The sequence below is a fragment of the Aquarana catesbeiana genome, linkage group LG10 (genome assembly GCF_042186555.1).
Source record: "Aquarana catesbeiana isolate 2022-GZ linkage group LG10, ASM4218655v1, whole genome shotgun sequence".
NCBI lineage: Eukaryota > Metazoa > Chordata > Amphibia > Anura > Ranidae > Aquarana > Aquarana catesbeiana.
The window spans coordinates 32,147,105-32,168,001 of NC_133333.1; the positions used below are offsets into that span (position 1 = coordinate 32,147,105).

A 20,897-nucleotide genomic window follows, 5' to 3' on the forward strand; every position below is an offset into this window, starting at 1 on the left:
AGAGTGCAGTGCTCAAGAGCCCACCCTTTCTTTAAGCCAATTAGAACCTCTGGCTCTAATCACGTGCTTCTAAAAATAAAAATAAAACCCATTGGCATTGCTAATCAGCGGGCCTGGATGCATGGATTAGGGGGGCGGAGCCCTTGTGCCCTGTATGGATGGGCTGCCACTGGTCTGCACCTTTCCTATACACAGACAGAAAGTCTGATCTTCTCCTGCATATATCACCTTCAGAAGAAGGAAATTAGTCATGCAGGGGAGTGCACACGCTGTTCACCCCTGACATACCAAACATGAACTCTTTATTGGCAAAACACATTTACCTAAGGCCCCATTCACACCTCAGCGTTTTGTAGTTTGACTGAGCGTTTTGTAGCTTGACGCTCGAAGCTCCAAAACGCTGGAGGAGAAAAAAATCAATTACCGGTATTCTCTATGGAGATGGTTCACATCTCCACTCCAACTCGTCTGACGCCAAATGCCTAAAGCTCAAAAACGTTCTGGAGCTTTCTTTGTAGCTTGAAGCAGGCAGATTTCAGCATTTTTGCAAATTTTTTCCCCATAGAATGAATGGAAACGCGCCATTCGTGTGTTTTTGTGCGCATTCGCATGTTTTATAAAATAAATTAATAATATGTAATAATACATAAATAAATAATAATTTACCTATAACCTTAAAAAATATTAAATAAAGTATTATTATTACGAATAATAATAATAATAATAATAATAATAATAAATAAACACCCAACCCCCCCAAAAATATTAATAATTATTTATTTATTGTAAGTTAGGGTTAAGGTGTTTAGTTATTTATTACTATTATTTTATTTATTTATTTGAAGGGTTAGGGGTTAATCATTTATTTATTATTACGAAAAATATATTGAATTTATTATTTATTTATAATTATTTTTACACATTCTGTATTTATTTTACGTTTATTTATTCATTTATTATTATTATTATTATTATTATCATTAGTAGTAGTAGTATTAGTAGTAGTAATAGTAGTAGAAGTATTAACACCCTAACCCAGGGGTGTCAAACTGGCATCCCTCCAGCTGTTGCTGAACTACAAGTCCCATGATGCCTCTGCCTGATGCCTCTCATGCTTGTAACTGTCAGCCTTGCAATGCCTCATGGGACTTGCAGTTCCAAAACAGCTGGAGGGTCCCCAGTTTGACACCTGGGCCCTAACCCTAACAAAAATAAATAGATAAATAACCCTGACCCCTAATCCTAACCCTAACTCCAACTCCTACTCCTACCCCTAACCCTACTCTAGCCCCTTACCCTACGGAAAAAAAGAAAAAAAAGAAAAAATGATAATAAAAAGAAAAATAAAAACTCATAGAAAAGCTAAAAAAAGTCTGAAATACCTAGCAACAAGTGATGCAACCGATAATAGTTTTCCCTATTGGCTAATAAAAAAAATGTCAAAGCTCAAGAATGTTGTATAAAAACGTGTAAGTCGCATATAAAAACACGCCAAAATTGCGCAAAAAAAACCCTGAAAAACTCTCAAAGATGCTACGCTCAGATGTGAATGCAGGCTAGGCACCTGCCTATCTATCTTCAGTCATATGCAGAACACAGCAAGTCATGGGCAGAGACATGGTCCTCTGTAATGAAATCTGAGAAGCATGGTGAAAGAACCTTAAGTGTATCCAAAGACAATTTTTTTTTTTGTTTCAACTTTGGTTAGAGTGATGCGGTGTTAGACTACCAGTTTTGAATGTTTTGATGACCAATGTCAACGGTACATAGTGGGGGAAAAAAACAAAAATTTACGTTGTTACTAGAACAGGAATAGTGGGGAAAGCTGACCCAGATGTTGTGTTACCTAACCCTTATGCCGCGTACACATGAGCGGACTTTACGGCAGACTTTGCCCGGCGGACGGGACTTCGTTGGACAATTCGATCGTGTGTGGGCTCCAGCGGACTTTGTTTTCTCAAAAGTTGGACGGACTTAGATTTGAAACATGTTTTAAATTAATCAGTCGAAATCGAGTCCGGTCGAAAAGTCCGCTCGTCTGTATGCTAGTTCGACGGACAAAAAGCCACGCTAGGGCAGCTATTGGCTACTGGCTATGAACTTCCTTGTTTTAGTCCGGTCGTATGTCATCACGTACGAATTCGACGGACTTTGGTGGATTGTGTGTACGCAAGTCCGTTCGTTCAGAAAGTCCGTCGTAAAGTACATCGAAAAGTCCGCCGGGCAAAGTTTGCCATAAAGTCCGCTCGTGTGTACGCGGCATAACCCTCAACATTTAGCCCCCTAATATTTAATCTACCATTTTAGCCCCATATACCCTAACCATGACCTTCACCCTAATCACTAAGCTGGGAAACTGGGGCTGCAGCAGCTGATCAGTATATTTCGGCAGCAACACAATGTCCCGACATGGGGAATTCCTTCAGGGGAATTCCATCCTTTATTTCAGCCTTTCAAGCTGACAAAAATACCAACAGTGTACGGTCAACTTTAGATTGGTCTAACCCGTGACTATATCCCAAAGGCCGGTTTAGCACTTGCAGCAGCATACTTACCTTATGCAGTGTCACTGTTTTTTGTCCGTCCTAATGCAAAAAATAACACTTTTAATTAAAAGTGAGGATCCCAAAAAGCATTGTACAGACAAATGTCTTGAACTGGTCATTTCTTGTAAGACAGATATTCACTTTCATGATTTGTGATTTTTTTTTCAGGCAATGTGATTTATAATACCGTGAGAAAAATGTGTGCAGTGGAGGAATTGTGTAATGCTTGTTTCTCTGCCTCAACAAACCATGGCTTCAGTCTTCTTGTCAGTGGTGAATGTGGGGAAGGAGACTACAGTAACGCCGAACTGAAGTTTAAGGGTGAGTTTATTTATCTCCATCTGCGAAAATAATTATGGTTTAGTTGTTTTTTTTTGTCCTATTTTTGTTCTATTTTTTGAAGCAAAATAGAAGTGCAGCAATTCAGCAAGCAACTGTGAGGTTTAACGTATTTAAAGCCCATTTTTTGGAACTTTTGGTAGAGTACAACCATGGCCAAAAGTTTTGAGACTGACACAAAATAATTCAGTTTCAGTTTTTATGATATCAATTTGCATATACTTCAGAATGTTATAAAGAGTGATCAGATGAATTATTTGCAAATTTATGAAACCTTATCAAATAAAAAATGGACTTTAAAGGCACACAGGTTTGTTAACTATAAAAGGTAAATGGTTTTATTTAAGTATAGTCTACAAAAAAATAAGAACAATTGATATAAGTAGATACATAGAACAATGAATATATATTAACATACAATTAATATTTTCTACCCTACAAACAACCAGGACACCACTTCATGTGATACAATACGCATCCAGAAACAAGTGGGGAACAAATTCCTGAGCAGGTGTTCCAATTGTAGATATGAGTAAGCAGGTTGTGGGTCGTTTGTAGGTCCGGGTAGATGTATTCTCAAAAGCTCGACATGTTGCGCGTATGAAAAATGCTTCTTCAGGAGCTAAGAAAGTTTCTGCATGTAGTAGTCAAACATGAGATAAATATAGTGTCTCAGTTGGTAGGCTAAAAATCTAATTGTTTGTAGTGAAAAACCAGCAGTATAGAAAAACGCTGTGGAGGCACCATATGTAGCCAGATATCTCAAGTTACAGATAAACGTATATAAGTTTTCATATAAAGAGTTTCCTGAGTAGCAATGAATTAATTGCTTGAAGAGGTGAGAACCTAAAGCCTAATTCAGGAGGGCTATAACATGAAGTGCGGCTCATAGTGGTTGGTCAGGTTGATAAGGTTTCATAAGTTTAATATTGGGACGTTGGCACATTGCTACTTGTGTACTACAGTGTCACCCTGTCTTTTAGGTACACATTTATTTGGGAAATTCTCAAAGAATTATTTGCAATGTCCTTCTTTTTCATGAAAATGAACTTGATCCCATAAAAAACATTTTCACTGCATTTGTGAAGAAGGCTTCAGGGTGCCCTAGAAAGTCCAGCAAGCGCCAGAACCATCTCCTACAGTTGATTCAGCTGCGGGATTGGGGCACCACCAGTGCAGAGCTTGCTCAGGAAGTGCAACAGGCAGGTGTGAGGACATCGACACGCACAGTGAGGAGAAGACTATTGGAGGATGGCCTGGTGTCAAGAAGGGCAGCAAAAAGCCACTTTTCTCTAGGAAACACATCAGGGACAGACTGATATTTTGCAAAAGGTACAGAGATTGGACTGTCGAGGAGCAGTCTCTCTCCTCGCACAGTCGTACTGCATGGGAGTTAACACAGAGTAGTGATCAGACTGGCCACGTCACCCTATTTGAAAATCCCTGATCTATATCACTTCACCTGGAAACTCAGCCCGCATAGGGCCCCCTTAGCTCATCTCAGTGTAGGTCTACTTCTTGGCATCCCTAGGGAGGGATTTCGCTAAAAGGGAGCTAACAACTGCTTTTAAATTTTCCCTTACCATGCCAAAATTGCAACAGAGCCATCTAGTGGTAGACAAGCAAACTGCATCTGCTAACAAATGAGGTGGACCCCCGCACTGCCAAAAACATACCAGATTCTTATCAAGGGTGTGCATCATACAGGAAGTAGGTAACACACAGGCAACTGTACAACCACAATCACCTTCCCCAAAGAGCGAATCCCCTCACCCCCAAATTTCTGTTCCTACAGAGTGGCAGAGAAAGAGGCTGTTGCGGAAGAGCAGCTATAACTAGTGCTGAGAAGGAGTGGAGAGATCCACTTCCGCGAGAATGGTATGGCTGTGTAAATCCCCTCACCTCCTCCTCTGATATTATATGGATGTACAGGGCAGGGAGGGTTCCGTGCATACCACCAGAAAAGGTGCTCTGTCACTTGTGAACACAGAAGCCGGTAGAGGGAGTGATTATTGCAGAAAACTTCCTCTACTGGCTTCTGTGTTTGAAAGTGACAGCAGTTAAAGGTGAGCACAAGGCAAGTCAAGGCAAGTTATATATATATATATATATATATATATATATATATATATATATATATATATATATGCACACACTATATTACCAAAAGTATTGGGACGCCAGCCTTTACACGCACATCAACTTTAATTGCATCCCAGTCTTAGTCCGTAGGGTTCAATATTGATTTGGCCCACCGTTTGCAGCTATAACAGCTTCAAGTCTTCTAAAAAGGCTGTGCACAAGGTTTAGGAGTGTGTCTACGGGAATGTTTGACCATTCTTCCAGAAGTGCATTTGTCAGGTCAGGCACTGATGTTAGACTGTAATTCATTCCAAAGGTGTTCTATTGGGTTGCGGGCAAGCCAGTCAAGTTCCTCCACCCCAAACTCACTCATCCATGTCTTTGTGGACCTTGCTTTGTGCACTGGTGCGCAGTCATGTTGGAACAGGAAGGGGCCATCCCCAAACTGTTCCCACAAAGTTGGGAGCATGAAATTGTCCAAAATGTCTTCGTATGCTGACGCCTTAAGTGTTCCCTTCACTGCAACTAAGGGGCCAAACCTAACCCCTGAAAAACAACCCCACACCCTAATCCCTCTCCACCAAATGATTTGGACCAGGTCCTTAGAGACACGGATGCGTTAGTTTGGAGTGGAGGAACTTGACTGGCCTGCACAGTCCTGACCTCAACCCGATAGAACACCATTGGAATGCATTAGAGTGGAGCCTGACCTCACAAATGCGCTTCTGGAAGAATGGTCAAACATTCCCATAGACACTCCTAAACCTTGTAGACAGCCTTCCCAGAAGAGTTGAAGCTGTTATAGAGGCAAAGGGTGGGCCAACTCAATATTGAACCCTACGGACTAAGACTGGGATCCCATTAAAGTTCCTGTGCATGTAAAGGCAAGTGTCCCAATACATTTAGTAATATATTGTATGTGTCGTGGCCATCCCAAGTAGCTTGTCCTATGTGCTTGCTATTAAACTGTTGCTGCCACTATGCCGCAGTAAGTAAAATGCGCCATTATTAGTCCCTCCCCTTGCTCCATCTATGCTCCACCCTCACTCTGCCCCAGTCTTGAGTTTACCGACTTTGGAACGTTCCCAGGTATGTAGATAGATAGATAGATAGATAGATAGATAGATAGATAGATAGATAGATAGATAGATAGATAGATAGATAGATAGATAGATAGATAGATAGATAGATAGATAGATAGATAGATAGATAGATGTAAATGTATTATTTATTTTATTTTATTTTTTCAGAACTATGTCATGATAAAATGCCACTCAACAACTTTATGTGTCCAAGCTGCTATGTGAATACATCTACTGATGGCTGCGAAAGTGATGAAATGGTATTGTGTCGTGGGAATGAATTTGAGTGTATGAAGTTAAGGTCACTTATTCAGCTGTCCGGTATGTATCTATCTCATTTATAATTCTATTGTGATTACTAAATATATATGGAGTGATGTACTCCCTGCCATACATTTTGAAGACATTTTGATTCGCTTTGAGGTTCACTGACCATAAGAATGGTATAAGGCTCCAAAGATCCCCTTTACTTTAAGGTGCAACACAGAGTCCCTTTGCCTATTTAAATGCAATAAATATTAAGTGAACAATATTTTACATAGAGACTAGAGCATAACAGTCAACTTTTTTTTTTTTTTTTGTTTCTTTTTTAATAAAAATCAATCAATAATAACACATGACTGTTGTATAACAGATGTAACTCTACCACCACTTATGTACCCCAACCTCTTAACCTTACCTTATTAATTGAGACCACACCAAGGTTGGAGTTAACAAGGCCGTAGCAGCCTAATTTATTTACACAAATATATATATTCAAATTAACATAAAACATTGAAACATCTGTTAATCAACCCATCAATCTCCTAGCGTTGGTCTTTGCAGGAACTTCATAACCATCTGTGGAAAAACAATACTGCACTGCGGTACCTCTCCAAGAGTATTAATAGGCCTCAAGCCGACAGACTGGCTCAGAGACAACCACTAACCGCAGTGCCCCCATTAACACTTTTCAGCTAATCTCCATTAGCTGGAAACCACCATCAGGACCCATAGCAACGATAGTTCCTGAACTCTTCCTTCTGAAATATCTTCCTTCCCCTGCAAAGACCAACACCCGCCACAGCACCCAAAGGAAACACCTTACCTATGGGTGCCCCTCCACAACTAAAGTGCTTTCTGAATACCCTCTTGTAATCCGAACACCCACATGTCAATACCCACCTCATGCAGATACACCCCATCTGCCCTCAGGTATCTCCATGTCTCAAACTCCAATTCCACGTGCCTAATAGCCAATCCCCCAAGCCTAACCATGAACTTGCTCACATCCCTATTAATCTTTTTCCTGGCCCTGCTAACCCCTTCCACCGACCTGGCCATCTGCCATGTTGTACGAGCCACCATGTCCGACCAAAACAATGACCATGCCAGGAAAATCCCTCATTAACCGCCACACATCGAATTTGATGTCTCGCGTAATGTCCAACATGGACCTAACCCCCAGATCGTTGCCACCCACGTGCAAAAACGTCAGGCAGCCTGTCCCTTTTTGGCATACCGATGCACTTCAGGAACAATCCTACCCCATAACATCCCAGGGACTCCCAACCACCGAATACAGCCTACCGTCTATAAAAAACCCATATGCCTGCCTTCTTACCCAACATCACCCCTCCTGGCCCCCCAGCACACCTAGGAATGATCCATTATCCAGACCATTCCTGCCACCGATTCTGAAATTATAAGAGAGCAAACCCAACACCATGACCAAATAGTATTCCATACCACGCAGGGCCTAACATCAAACTCCTCCCCACCCTAATACTTCACAACCCAACCACAAGGTGAGGTCAAACTTCTGTCTGGGACCTCCTTGATTCCCACCACCCAATACGCTTTTACCGACTCCACATCCAGTCCACTTCTGGCTGCCTCCGTAGCAGCCCCTATCCGAAATTAATGAGAGGAAAAACTCCTTCTCTACCCACCCCAATGCCCGTAAACATTTTTACAAAAAACATCAACAAATTGAAAGCGCGATAAAGGAGATCCATCTACATGCACCAAAAACGGACCCCGTGACTGGCGGGCGAATCTCCAAAGCCCCTTTTACCGCCCTACCGGGCACAGAAGAGAGCCTGGCACTGGAGCACCTGTACTGTCCTCCCTTTACCCATTTGATCGGTCTTCGATCTACGCAAAAATAACACCAACCCGTCATCTCCACTTATCACCTTGTGACTCCCAATTCCCCCATGAACCTTTTGAAGGACTGACCAACTCCTCTATCCTAAACGCCCCAAAGAACGCTAACAAAAAGGCCACCTTGTACAAGATGGCCTAATATTCAGATCAACACACTCCCCAAATGTGCTACCATACCCTGCATCATGACAAAGGTTACTGGTCTCCTGGCATCCCTGCGGACCACCGATCGCCGGTAACCCTTAATCGCCTGTCGCACCCCAAAATCTTTTGTGAAATCAGGTTGACCTTGCAATTTGAATAGGAAAGCTAAACCAGCTAACTTCATATTCATAGCAGGAGCGGACACCCCCTCTTCCATATGCCTCAAACTGAAATACAACACCAGTAAACGAACTGCCAGGCCAGCCGACCCTTGACCAGCCTTTGGAATGAACGCCAGCCCTTCCTTCCATCCCCTGCAGATCCCTGAACGAAGCACCCCACAATTTCACCGCCAGCACCACCGGAAACAATTCCAGCCACACTAGATTCTTCGTAACTCCCGCTTCAATCCATGACCGCGGCCATGGACCAGCACTCCACTGACCCTGGAAGAAAAAACCTCAAAACCCGTAGAGCCAGCAGCATCCGTAATAATTTCCATGTCAAAATTGCTAACAGGCCCTAAAATCCATAGCGCCCATCCATGAAAGGATTCCCAAAAAAGGTATGCCATACCCTCAAGTCCTCCCTGTGCGCTTTAACCAAGCGCACAACGCTCGTGGAAGACCTGATCCCGGCTGTACTTGTCAAAAGCCAATGACAGAAAACCCGCCCCCATTGGCCGAATGTGACATGCCAAATTCAGCTTACCCTCAAACGATTGCAGTACTCGCAGCTGACTTTGCGTAAACCAATCACACCTGCAATTTCCCCTTTTAAATTCGCCAGCTTATCTTCCGACAACTTGCATTCCATTGCACCCGAGTCCAAGACAACGCCCAGGAACGTGATGACCATGCTAGGCCCCCCTGTCTTCTCAGGTGCCACCGGAATGCCAAACCGGTCCGCTCTGTGTTCCAACGTAGCCAGGAGCCCCGCGCAAATTCTGGAAGAAGCTGGTCCTATGCAAAGGAAATCATCCAGGTAATGGATGATCGAATTCCCGCCCAACACATCCCTTACCACCCATTCCACAACTGAGCTAAATTGCTCAAACAGTGCACAGGAATATATAGCAACCCATCGGTAGGCATTGGACAACGTAAATTTAATCATTCCAATGACACCCCAGCAACCGGAAACTATCCGGGTGAACTGGGAGTAGCCGAAAAACTGATTCCACCTCCACCTTCACCATCAATGCCCCCTTGCCGTAATGACGCACCCAACCCACCGCAGCATCGAACGATGTACTACTCACCGAACATGCCTCCTGGTCAATTGGATCATTAACCGACCCCCTTTTGGAAAAGAAAAGTGGTGAATCAACCTAAATTTGTTGGGCTCCTACTTTGGCACTACTCCAAAGGGGAAACTACCAAATCAGCGAAACAGTGCAGACGGAAAGGGGCCCCCCCATACGACCCCATGCAACTTCCCTACTCAGTTCCTCAGAAACTACATCTGGCTGTCGCATGGCCGATCACAAAGTTCAAGACACCGTGGAATCACCTCTAAAGTACATGGAATCCTAAAGCCAACTGTGAAACCTGAATCCCGCAACTGAGCCACTTTCCTAACCGGATACCTACCGAGAAAACGGCCACATCCTTTTCACCATCACTGGGGTCCTCCCTCTTGTATCCAGCCTCTCCAGAATGACCTATTCCTTACTTGAAACATCTGGACGACGGATGAGACCATCCACACCCTGAAAACTCGTGCTTGTACCGGCACATCCCTCTGAACGTGCAGGTCCCAGCATTGTACTGCCAGCATACCCCTTTTTTGTTGCCGGCCGCCTGTCGCTGAGCCGAAAGTCCACCGGCCTCCCCTGAACAATAACTGGTGCGGAGCCCACACAGCCGTCCTCCAGCACAGTCACAGGCTGATGTCCTTATGGTCCCATCTCAACGCCGGCCGGATAATTCTCCACTGATGAAACTGCTCAACATACCTCAGCCACTCCGTGCCCCCGTAAGCTCTATCCGCCTCCCCTATCAAATCCTGGTAACAAAAGAGCGCCAAACAGTATTCGGGGTTCCTTTTCCCCACTCACCCTTGCCATGATGGTAAAACGCCTGTAGCCAGTTGGCAAATGTCGACGGGATTAACCGGTATCCCCTCTTCTCTCTGTCCTCCTCCTTTGAATGATCCGGTTTAACCCTATCCAGGTTAAATTTTTCTAACTGCAGCAGGGAAAAAAATCTCCACATACTCACCCTACCACATTTTTTCTCATACTTCAGGCTTCAAGTGTGCACCCAACGGCCCCTCATAGCAAACATAGACCTCGCATTTTGCAGAACCAGCTAGTCTGATGACTTCCTGTCTGCCCGCAGCTTCCCCCGCCACCACCAGCTTGGCCGTCCCCTGCGTAACCCCACCTGTGTTACCTGTGATGGACATGTTGTCAAGGCCGGAACTACCGGAACTACCGCACCCCCCCGCCAAAATGGCTTGGCCGACTACTCTTGCTGACAGGACCCAGGCTGACTCCGGCCCAGCGGGGGCTCTATCCGCATTCCCAAACTTTTGCAGCAATTCCTATGTCCCAGCAAGAAAACCCAGTGACCCCGCAGCCCCCCCCAGATGCCTCAGCCACCGCAGTCCTTCCCGCCGGACCCATCTGTCATGCCCTCTTGCCCTATGCTAACAGACAATCCCTCATGATATAAGTGTAAAGGTGACTTACTGGCTGCACAGGAGTTGACCTATCAGTCGACCATCTGTTCTCCAACGACGTTGCACTGCTGGGGGGGGAGCAGCCTCTTCTTCTGACCCCCAGTTCTCCTGCCGACCTCTGTCCAGACCCCTCTTCCTCTTCTGATGATAGCCCACCAGGTGTAACAGCACCGGCTGCCAATGGTCCCGCAGACCAGGGTCAGACTTTCAGCCAACAAGCTCACATCCAACATTTGTTGTCAGAAAATCTGATCGTGTGTACGCGGCATTAGGGTGACAAAGTTCAGAACAAATGAAGTTTAGCAACATTATTCACTCTAGCCTATTTAGAAGTATTATTTGGTAAAAAAAAAATCTTATCTTGATTTGCAGATGGTAAGATGGTACCAATGTCAGTTCAAGCCTGCATTACAGAAGGTGGTTGTAAAATTGGGATTAGAGATGTACCCGGAGCAAAGGAAATAGAAACAAAAGAGATGACGTGTACCCCTGCAATACCAGTTAATTCTGCTGGAAATAACTAACCAACCAAAGCAGCTGCAAGCCAAGCCTGCGTCTTTGTTAGGACATTGATGCATGTGTAAAATGTCATAAGCTTTGTTTGCTTTAGAAACAATGACAGCTGAAAAAAGCATTGAGCTGTATCAAAAAGTAGATGCACTAAATGCATGTTAATAAAATCTTTAACTACTCATCCGTGTTACTTTGTTTTTTCAAAGACAATTTGCATTTGTCATTATTACTTACACACAGTAATTAGTATATGCAAAACACTGCACAATGTCATTGCCTCAATGATGTGTCATCAAGAATTAATTCCTGCAGTAGCCTTTCTCAACCTTTTTACCGTGGAGGAACCCTTGAAATCAGTTCATGTCACAAGGAATATTGATCTTTGCTGCCATTGTGCTATATGCTGGGTGTTCAGTGCGCCCCTGTGCCTTTAAGGAGGATTGGGCTACCTCCAGGCCCACCTGCCCCCTATCTATCCATTAGAATGCATGTGCTTCCACTGTGGAGACTCTCATAAATTTACAGCAGTTAGGACTGCAGGTAATACTGGGTGCCTTGAAGAGGCGCTGCAGCTTATGCATACATTTTCAAATGTGTTCTAACTAAACCCCTGTTTTTAACACATACTGTTAGACAGGTTAATTTGGTTGGTAAGCAGACTTGTTGGTGAGTTGAGTTGGGAATTTCTCTGATTTTGACTTTCATGCATTGACCTTCCATATGCCCCTTGGCATGAAGGCCAGTTATAGGTGGGGGCAGTGGCCATTTTGTTTGTTACTCATGTAATATTGGTGAGGGGACACACTGGACATCTTTGCTGCCATTGTGCTATATGCTGGGTGTTTAGTGCGCCCCTGTTCCTTTAAGGAGGATTGGGCTACCCCCAGGCCCACCTGCCCCCTATCTATCCATTAGAATGCATGTGCTTCCACTGTGGAGACTCTCATAAATTTACAGGAGTTAGGACTGCAGATAATACAGGGCGCCGTGACGAGGCCTTGCAGCTTATGCATGCGTTTGCAAATGTGTGACAGGTTAATTCGGTTGGTAAGCAGAATAGTTGGTGAGTTGAGCTGGGAATTTCTCTGGTTTTGTCTTTCGTAGGTCTCAAGGAACCCCTGCTAAAACCAATTCATTGGGAGTGAGTGGGAAAAACTCCCCTTACGTTGGTGGCCAGTGTAAATAATGCTCCCATGTACAGTGGTGGCCAGAATGCCACCCTTACAGACAACTAAAAAGATCATTGGTGTCCTGTAGCTATTTCTGCCAAGTGGCGTTGGCCCTGGGACTCTTTGTGCATCATTAAATTGGAAGTCAAATAACCGTAGTTCAAGTAACGTCATAAAAAACATATATAAATGAAGGAATGGCGCTACTTGCATATAATAAACATATTTAACCCAAAAAAATCTATAACTGTGAAGAATCAAAAGAACATAAAATCAGTCTATAAAATGTACCTTCCAAGTGTCTTCTGATCACTGTGTCTCAAACAGAGGAACTAAATATCCAGCCCACAGCTCTGCTGCAATCTCTCCCCCTCTCCCCTTCTCCCCTCGCACTGTACCCATCAGTACAGAGAGGGGAGATAGGAACCGGCGTCATGACGGAAGATCACTATTTACCGTGATCTGTGATGTGCCAGGTCCTCCAGACCCGGTGGTCACGGATGTTCCCGGGTGCACTCCCCAGGGGGCGCGTGGGCACGCGGGAGCAACATTCTGGAAGGACATCCCACGGACGTGCACCCAGAATAAGCCGACCGCGGTGTAGCCGTCTTCCGGCTATGGCCCGGTCGGCAAGTGGTTAAAGAATTTTTGAAAGAAATACAAAGTATCACATTTATCACAATCATTACAGGTGATGTAGATGTACACTGTCTTTGAAGTACATATAGAACCAGAGCAATATAAAGAACCTTTGGGATAACAATGAAATTGGGAATGTAATCTAGAAAAGCGTGGAATCTTTATACACATATGGTTTCATTTCAGCAGGGCATGTGTTCCATGTCTATAGGGTAAACAGAGGTACAGGGGAGTGGGAGCATTGAGATCTGTGAATGTAGTCAGCAATAACATTAAGAATAAAGTGAGAAGTAATGTGTGACGGATCTCGGATACCTCTGCTGGGCACCTCCCCCAGACCTCTGTCCTCCAAACGTACCCGCAGCCTGCAGACTCGCCATAACCAGCCCTTAACCCCTCAATCATGAGACAAGCCACACAGGTGTTGAGGGTTAAGCATGCAGAGCATAAACTGTTTATTAAATACAAAAACATACACCTTTAAACACAGTTAGGGACATAGAGCCTTCTCATAGAGGGGGTAGGGGACAAGGAAGAACCAATGGGAACTCAACACTTGTACATGGAAACAGAAACTACAGTTGAAACACATAAAGGGATTATGATAAGCAGGCAGCCCCTCCTTACACATCCCCTGCTGGAAGATGTCTCCAGAACTTTGTCTACGTGCCATGACCCAACACAATTAAACACGGGGATGGGGGAGAAGGGATGTAGTATTACATTACATTACATTATCTCAATGCCATTTTGTCCCCAAGTCTCTCAGTCTCTTCTGGGCCATAGTCTGTGGGCAGGAGGCCAGCCCACAGTCCCTTCAAAAACACACAGTGACAGTGGGTTCTGTCACATAATGTATATGTCAGTTACCATTCAGTTGGAACTGTTTATCTCAGGACTATATACAGATTCGTCCCATGTCTGCCATATTTGTGAAAACTTCTGTATTGAGTCATCAAGAACGGCAGTTAGATGTTCCATTCTACGTATATCTGCTAAAATGGAGAGGGTTTGTAAGAGTGTGGGGGGAGAAGTGGAGAGCCAGAGCCTAGGGATAGCTCTTTTAGCAGCTAGTAATATAAAGGACATCAGTCTGCGTTTGGTTTTGTGGATACCTGGGAAAGGTAGACCTAGTAAATAGTGTATGGGGTTTAAAGGGATGGGGGTCTCTAGCAGCTTCTCCAAAAGTGTATGGATCTGAAGCCAAACGTGGATAACTAGAGGGCATTACTAGAAAATATGAAAGTGTGAGCCCACCGCTTTATTACATCTCCAGCATATTTTTGAGATTGCCGGGTTATAGGCGTGTAGACGTCTGGGGTTCTGTACCAAAATAATAGGATTTTATGCGCGGATTCCTTATGTGTAACACAGCGAGAAATTTTGGAAGTGGATTCCCAAATACTTTCCCAATCTAACAGGGAGATGTCATGTTGGAGTATCTGAGACCATCTCCTCATGTAATGGTGACTGTCCACCCTTAAGGGGGTGGCCTCATGTAAAATTTTATATATGGTGGAGAATAATTGAGGCTCGTAGGGCCCCTTGGCGCATAACATTTCGAAATCTGATGGTTTGTCTAGGGACAGGGTAGGAGACCTAGTGTTGAAAAAATGTCTGAACTGCAAGTAAGAATAGTAAAGTGTTTTAGGGATTTGGTGTTGTTTTTGCAGGTTAGAGAAAGATAAGAGGTGTCTTGTAGCTGGATTGACTAGTTGCCGCAACTGAAAAATCCCTGCCCGGGTCCAATGTAGCATACGTTCATAAGACAAACTATCTGGGATGTCCGGGTTAAAGAGGACATTTGTAAGTGGTGGGCATAGGGAAGATAGACAATAATGTTCAGAGCATCTCTTCCAAATCGATAGGGTGAAGAGCATCAGAGCCAGGCATAGACTTCTCAGCTGGGGCACATGTTTGTCACTGTATGGCCATATCATGTAACATGGGTGCACCGGTGAGGTAACACTCATGTTGATCTCGGCCCATCTATTTGGAGCTTTCCTGTAAGTCCAGGAAGTGAGAACTCTTAAGTGTGAGGCATAATAATATTTAATGAAGTCAGGGGCTCCTAAACCTCCCCTTCTTTTACGAGCCATGACCACTGATCCCGCCACCCGATGGGAGGCGTTGTTCCATATAAAACGGAGACTTTTCCTTTGGAGAGCTTTCAGCTGTGACATAGGGACCGCAACTGGGAACATCTCGAATAAATACAACAGTATAGGAAGTATTGACATTTTGAGGATGTTTATTCGGCCCAGAAGGGAGAGGGGAAGAGCAGTCCAATGGGTCAATAAACAGTTGATTTCTTTGAAAAGAGGGGGGGGGAAATTAGCTTGCTATAATGTGGAGTATGATGCTGTGAGCTAGTATCTTCAGCTTTAGCAACATGTTACCACCATATACATAAAGATGTCAGCTATCAATGGCCCTGGAGGTTCTCATTAAAGTGAAGGGAGCCTGGGACCTTGCTATATGAGTATACCCATCAAATAGGCCATTCAATGTGTGCTTTTAGTCTTACCCCCATCTTATTGCAGTGCCCCATTTTAGGTTTTTTTTATCTTAATGCATTCTATGCGTTAAGATAAAAAGCCTTTTGTGTGCAGCAGCCCCCCTCAGCCCGTTTAACACTTATCTAAGGTCCCTCTCCGTCCAGTGATGTCCACAAGTATCTCAGTATCTCAGCCATCCGACAGCTTGCTATGGGGGCACCCAAGCCGAGTCACAGCTCCCTGTGTCCATTCAGACTTGGAGCCCAGCATCCTTACCAAACTGCTGTAAAAAGTGCTACACTGCTACTATATAAAGTGTATGTATTCCAGATGGTGAATAATAAGAAAGTTTTAAGCAAATAAGATCTTACATCAACCTTATAATAAAAAATCTATCTCAAATGGACTTTAACCACTTGCCGACGCCGATATACTTTGGCAGAATAGCACAGCTGCGCAAAACAACGTATAGGTACGTTGTTCCCTTTAAGAGCCACTTGAGGCACGTGCGCCTGCTGCATGGCGGGCCACCTACGATCGCGGGCACGAGAGCCAGCACTGGGATTTATGTGTGTAAACACACAAATCCCTGGGCGGTCAGAGGACAGGAGACGTCATTTGTTCCTAGTAAGTAGGAACGGTGATATGTCTCCTCTCCTTGTCAGTCCTATCCCCGTACAGTTAGAACACACACTGAGGGAGCACATTTAAGCCCTTGATCGCCCCTAGTGTTAGCCCTTTCCCTGAGAGTGACATTTACACAGTAATCAGTACATTTTTATAGCAATAAATAAATAAATAAAAATGACATAAATCTTTACCATAGTTTGTAGACGCTATAACTTTTGCGCAAACCAATCAATATACGCGTATTGTGATTTTTTTTGCCAAAAATATGCAGAAGAAAATATATTGGCCTAAACTGATGAAGAAATTAGTTTTTTAAAAACATTTTTGGGGATATTAATAATAGCAAAAAGTAAAAAATATTGTTTTTTCTTTCCACAATCGTCTCTCTTTTTTTGTTTATAGCGCAAAAAATAAAAAACGCAGAGGTGATCAAATACAGTGGGGCAAAAAAGTATTTAGTCAGCCACCAATTGTGCAAGTTCTCCCACTGAAAAAGATGAGAGAGGCCTGTAATTGTCATCATAGGTATACCTCAACTATGAGAGACAAAATGTGGAAACAAATCCAGACAATCACAGTGTCTGATTTTTGAAAGGATTTATTTGCAAATTATGGTGGAAAATAAGTATTTGGTCACCTACAAACAAGCAAGATTTCTGGCTCTCACAGACCTGTATCTTCTTCTTTAAGAGGCTCCTCTGTCCTCCACTCATTACCTGTATTAATGGCACCTGTTTGAACTTGTTATCAGTATAAAAGACACCTGTCCACAACCTCAAACAGTCACACTCCAAATTCCACTATGGTGAAGACCAAAGAGCTGTCGAAGGACACCAGAAACAAAATTGTAGACCTGCACCAGGCTGGGAAGACTGAATCTGCAATAGGCAAGCAGCTTGGTGTGAAGAAATCAACTGTGGGAGCAATAAATAGAAAATGGAAGACATACAAGACCACTGATAATCTCCCTCGATCTGGGGCTCCACGCAACATCTCACCCCGTGGGGTCAAAATGATCACAAGAACGGTGAGCAAAAATTCCACAACCACACAGGGGGACCTAGTGAATGACCTGCACAGAGTTGGGACCAACGTAACAAAAGCTACCATCAGTAACACACTACGCCGCCAGGGACTCAGATCCTGCAGTGCCAGACGTGTCCCTCTGCTTAAGCCAGTACATGTCCGGGCCTGTCTGAGCTTTGCTAGAGAGCATTTGGATGATCCAGAAGAGGATTGGGAGAATGTCATATGGTCAGATGAAACCAAAGTAGAACTGTTTGGTAGAAACACAACTCGTCGTGTTTGGAGGAGAGAGAATGCTGAGTTGCAACCAAAGAACACCATACCTACTGTGAAGCATGGGGGTGGCAACATCATGCTTTGGGGCTGTTTCTCTGCAAAGGGAACAGGACAACTGATCTGTGTACATGAAAGAATGAATAGGGCCATGTATCGTGAGATTTTAAATGCAAACCTCCTCCCATCAGCAAGGGCATTGGAGATGAAACGTGGCTGGGTCTTTCAGCATGACAATGATCCCAAACACACCGCCCGGGCAAGGAAGGAGTGGCTTCGTAAGAAGCATTTCAAGGTCCTGGAGTGGCCTAGCCGGTCATCAGTACTCAACCCCATAGAAAAACTTTGGAGGGAGTTGAAAGTCCGTGTTGCCCAGCGACAGCCCCAAAACATCACTGCTCTAGAGGAGATCTGCTGGAGGAATGGGCCAACATACCAGCAACAGTGTGTGACAACCTTGTGAAGACTTACAGAAAACGTTTGACCTCTGTCATTGCCAACAAAGGATATATAACAAAGTATTGAGATGAACTTTTGATATTGACCAAATACTTATTTTCCACCATAATTTGCAAATAAATTCTTTCAAAAATCAGACAATGTGATTGTCTGGATTTGTTTCCACATTTTGTCTCTCATAGTTGAGGTAAACCTATGATGACAATTACAGGCCTCTCTCATCTTTTTAAGTGGGAGAACTTGCACAATTGGTGGCTGACTAAATACTTTTTTGCCCCACTGTACCTCCAAAAGAAAGCTCTATCTGTGGGAAAAAAAAAAAGGACGTAAATTTCGTTTGGGTACAGCAGTGCACAACCACACAATTGTTAGTTAAAGCGATGCAGTGCCAAATTGTAAAAAGTGCTCTGGTCAGGAAGGGGGTAAAATCTTCTGCGGCTGAAGTCGTTAAGCAAGTTAGATCCTACATCACCTCTATAATAAGAAATTTAGCTCAGATGGATTGGTTGAATCCTCTAAATCAGGGGTCTCAAACTGGTGGCCCTCCAGCTGTTGCGAAAGTACAAGTCCCATGAGGCATTGCAAGGCTGACAGTTACAAGCATGACTCCCACAGGCAGAGTAGTAGGGTTGCCACCTGTCCGGGATTCACCCGGACAGTCCGGGTTTAAGACCTTGTGTTCGAGTTTCAGTCCACCTGAAACCCGAACACATCAGTGGCAGCCCTGCAGCACCAGTCCTCCTTTTTACTGGCCTGAGGGATTATACTGGGGTACAGATTGGCCTGGGGGGATTATACTGGGGGACAGACTGATCTGGGGGGATTATACTGAGGGACAGACTGACCTGGGGGTTATACTGAGGGACAGACAGACCTGGGGGGTTATACTGGGGGACAGACTGACCTGGGGAGATTATACTGGGGGACAGACAGACCTGGGGGGTTATACTGGGGGACAGACTGACCTGGGGGTTATACTGAGGGACAGACTGACCTGGGGGGTTATACTGGGGGACAGACTGACCAAGGAGGGATTATACTGGGGACAGACTGACCTGGGGAAATGTACTGGGGTACAGACGGACCTGGGGGGATGTACTGGGGGACAGACTGATCAAGGAGGGATTATACTGGGGGACAGACTGACCTGGGGGAATGTACTGGGGTACAGACGGACCTGGGGGGGATGTACTGGGGGACAGACTGATCAAGGAGGGATTATACTGAAGGACAGACTGACCTGGGGGAATGTACTGGGGTACAGATGGACCGGGGGGGTGTACTGGGGGACAGACTGATCAAGGAAGGATTATACTGGAGAACAGACTGACCTGGGGGAATGTACTGGGGTACAGACTGACCTGGGGTTTAGTCTCAGCCAGTAGTTGGCCTCAGAAAATGGATTCACTCCGTCCCCAGTATTTCCACTGATACATTTTTGAATTAACTGCGACTATCCTGGGGAACAATCAAAGCCACGATGTATCGAGAATCAATGCTATGGTTTTTCATCACTCTTGGATACTGTGGGGTTGATTTACTAAAGGCAAAGAGAATGTGCACTTTGCAAAGAGTTGCTCCAGAGCTTAGTAAATGAGCAGAAGCTCTGTTGGCTTCCATTATCCAATCCACGTGCAAACAAAACATGCAGGTTTTTTTTCCTTGCATGTGATTGGGTATTCTTTGCATAGGGAAGTTTACCCCATTTACTAAGCTCTGGAGCAACTGCACTTTGCAAAGTGCACAATCTATTTGCCTTTAGTAAATCAAGCCCTTTATCTCCATATCATTCTTATGGCAGGCATGCTCAACCCATGGCCTGCGGACCAAATGTTGCCATAACCTCAAACTATTTCCAACCCGCACAGCCTCCTTCAGATGCACACAACTCTACTGCATGATTGCCAGTCCTCCATAATCCCGGTGACTGTCATACATAAGCCACTATTGTGGCCGGCTCCTTTGGGATGAATTAGAGTGCAGACTGTGAGCCAGGCCTTCTCGTCCATCATTAGCGTCTGACCTCACAAATGAGCTTCTGGAAGAATGGTCAAACATTCCCATAGACACACTCCTAAACCATATCTCCCAACTTTTTGAGATGGGAATGAGGTACCTATCAGCCAAAGTATACAGGCATAGGACACACCCCTGGCCACGCCCCCTTAAAGGAGAATTTTACAAAAAAAACAAGATTGGTTAAACCCATAAGTGCTTCTTTACATAGTTAGCAAGCTTGAATAAAGACACCAGTCCATCTAGTGTGAGTGTGGGTGCATGTCTACAATTGTCCCTATCCCTGAACATTGTATCTCATTAAGATGCTCATCTATTATATTATTATTTATTTAAGGTACCCATATAGCGCTGTCAATTTACGCAGCGCTCCACACATACAACGCACACTGACATCGGTCCCTACCCTCAAGGAGCCCACAATCCAAGGTCTCCAACTCACATTCATATACTGGGGTCAATTTTGGACAGAAGCCAATTAACCTCCCAGCATGTCTTTGGAGTGTGGGAGGAAACCCGCGCAGGCACAGGGAGAACATGCAAACTCCAGGCAGGTAGTGTCGTGGTTGGCATTCAAACCAGCGACCCTTTTTACTGCTAGGCAAGAGTGCTACCCACTACACCACTGTGCCACCCAATTACCACTAC

The 20,897-nt window shown here is 44.4% G+C and overlaps 2 protein-coding genes across 4 annotated transcripts in view; one reads left to right on the forward strand and one right to left on the reverse strand.

The window, feature by feature from the left end:
• LOC141110545 (phospholipase A2 inhibitor gamma subunit B-like) overlaps positions 1-11,693 on the forward strand; it is a 34,657-nt gene extending 22,964 nt beyond the window's left edge. For 2 of the 3 annotated variants that reach the window (XM_073601940.1, XM_073601941.1), the window contains exons 4-6: positions 2,715-2,867; positions 6,218-6,370; positions 11,399-11,693. In XM_073601940.1, the coding sequence (XP_073458041.1) occupies positions 2,715-2,867; positions 6,218-6,370; positions 11,399-11,550 (458 nt within the window). In that variant the 3' untranslated portion in view covers positions 11,551-11,693. The remainder of the gene's footprint in view (positions 1-2,714; positions 2,868-6,217; positions 6,371-11,398) is intronic. The other variant, XM_073601939.1, reaches the window with a different exon arrangement.
• LOC141110546 (phospholipase A2 inhibitor gamma subunit B-like) overlaps positions 1-20,897 on the reverse strand; it is a 140,138-nt gene that overhangs the window by 1,010 nt on the left and 118,231 nt on the right. The window lies entirely within an intron of this gene.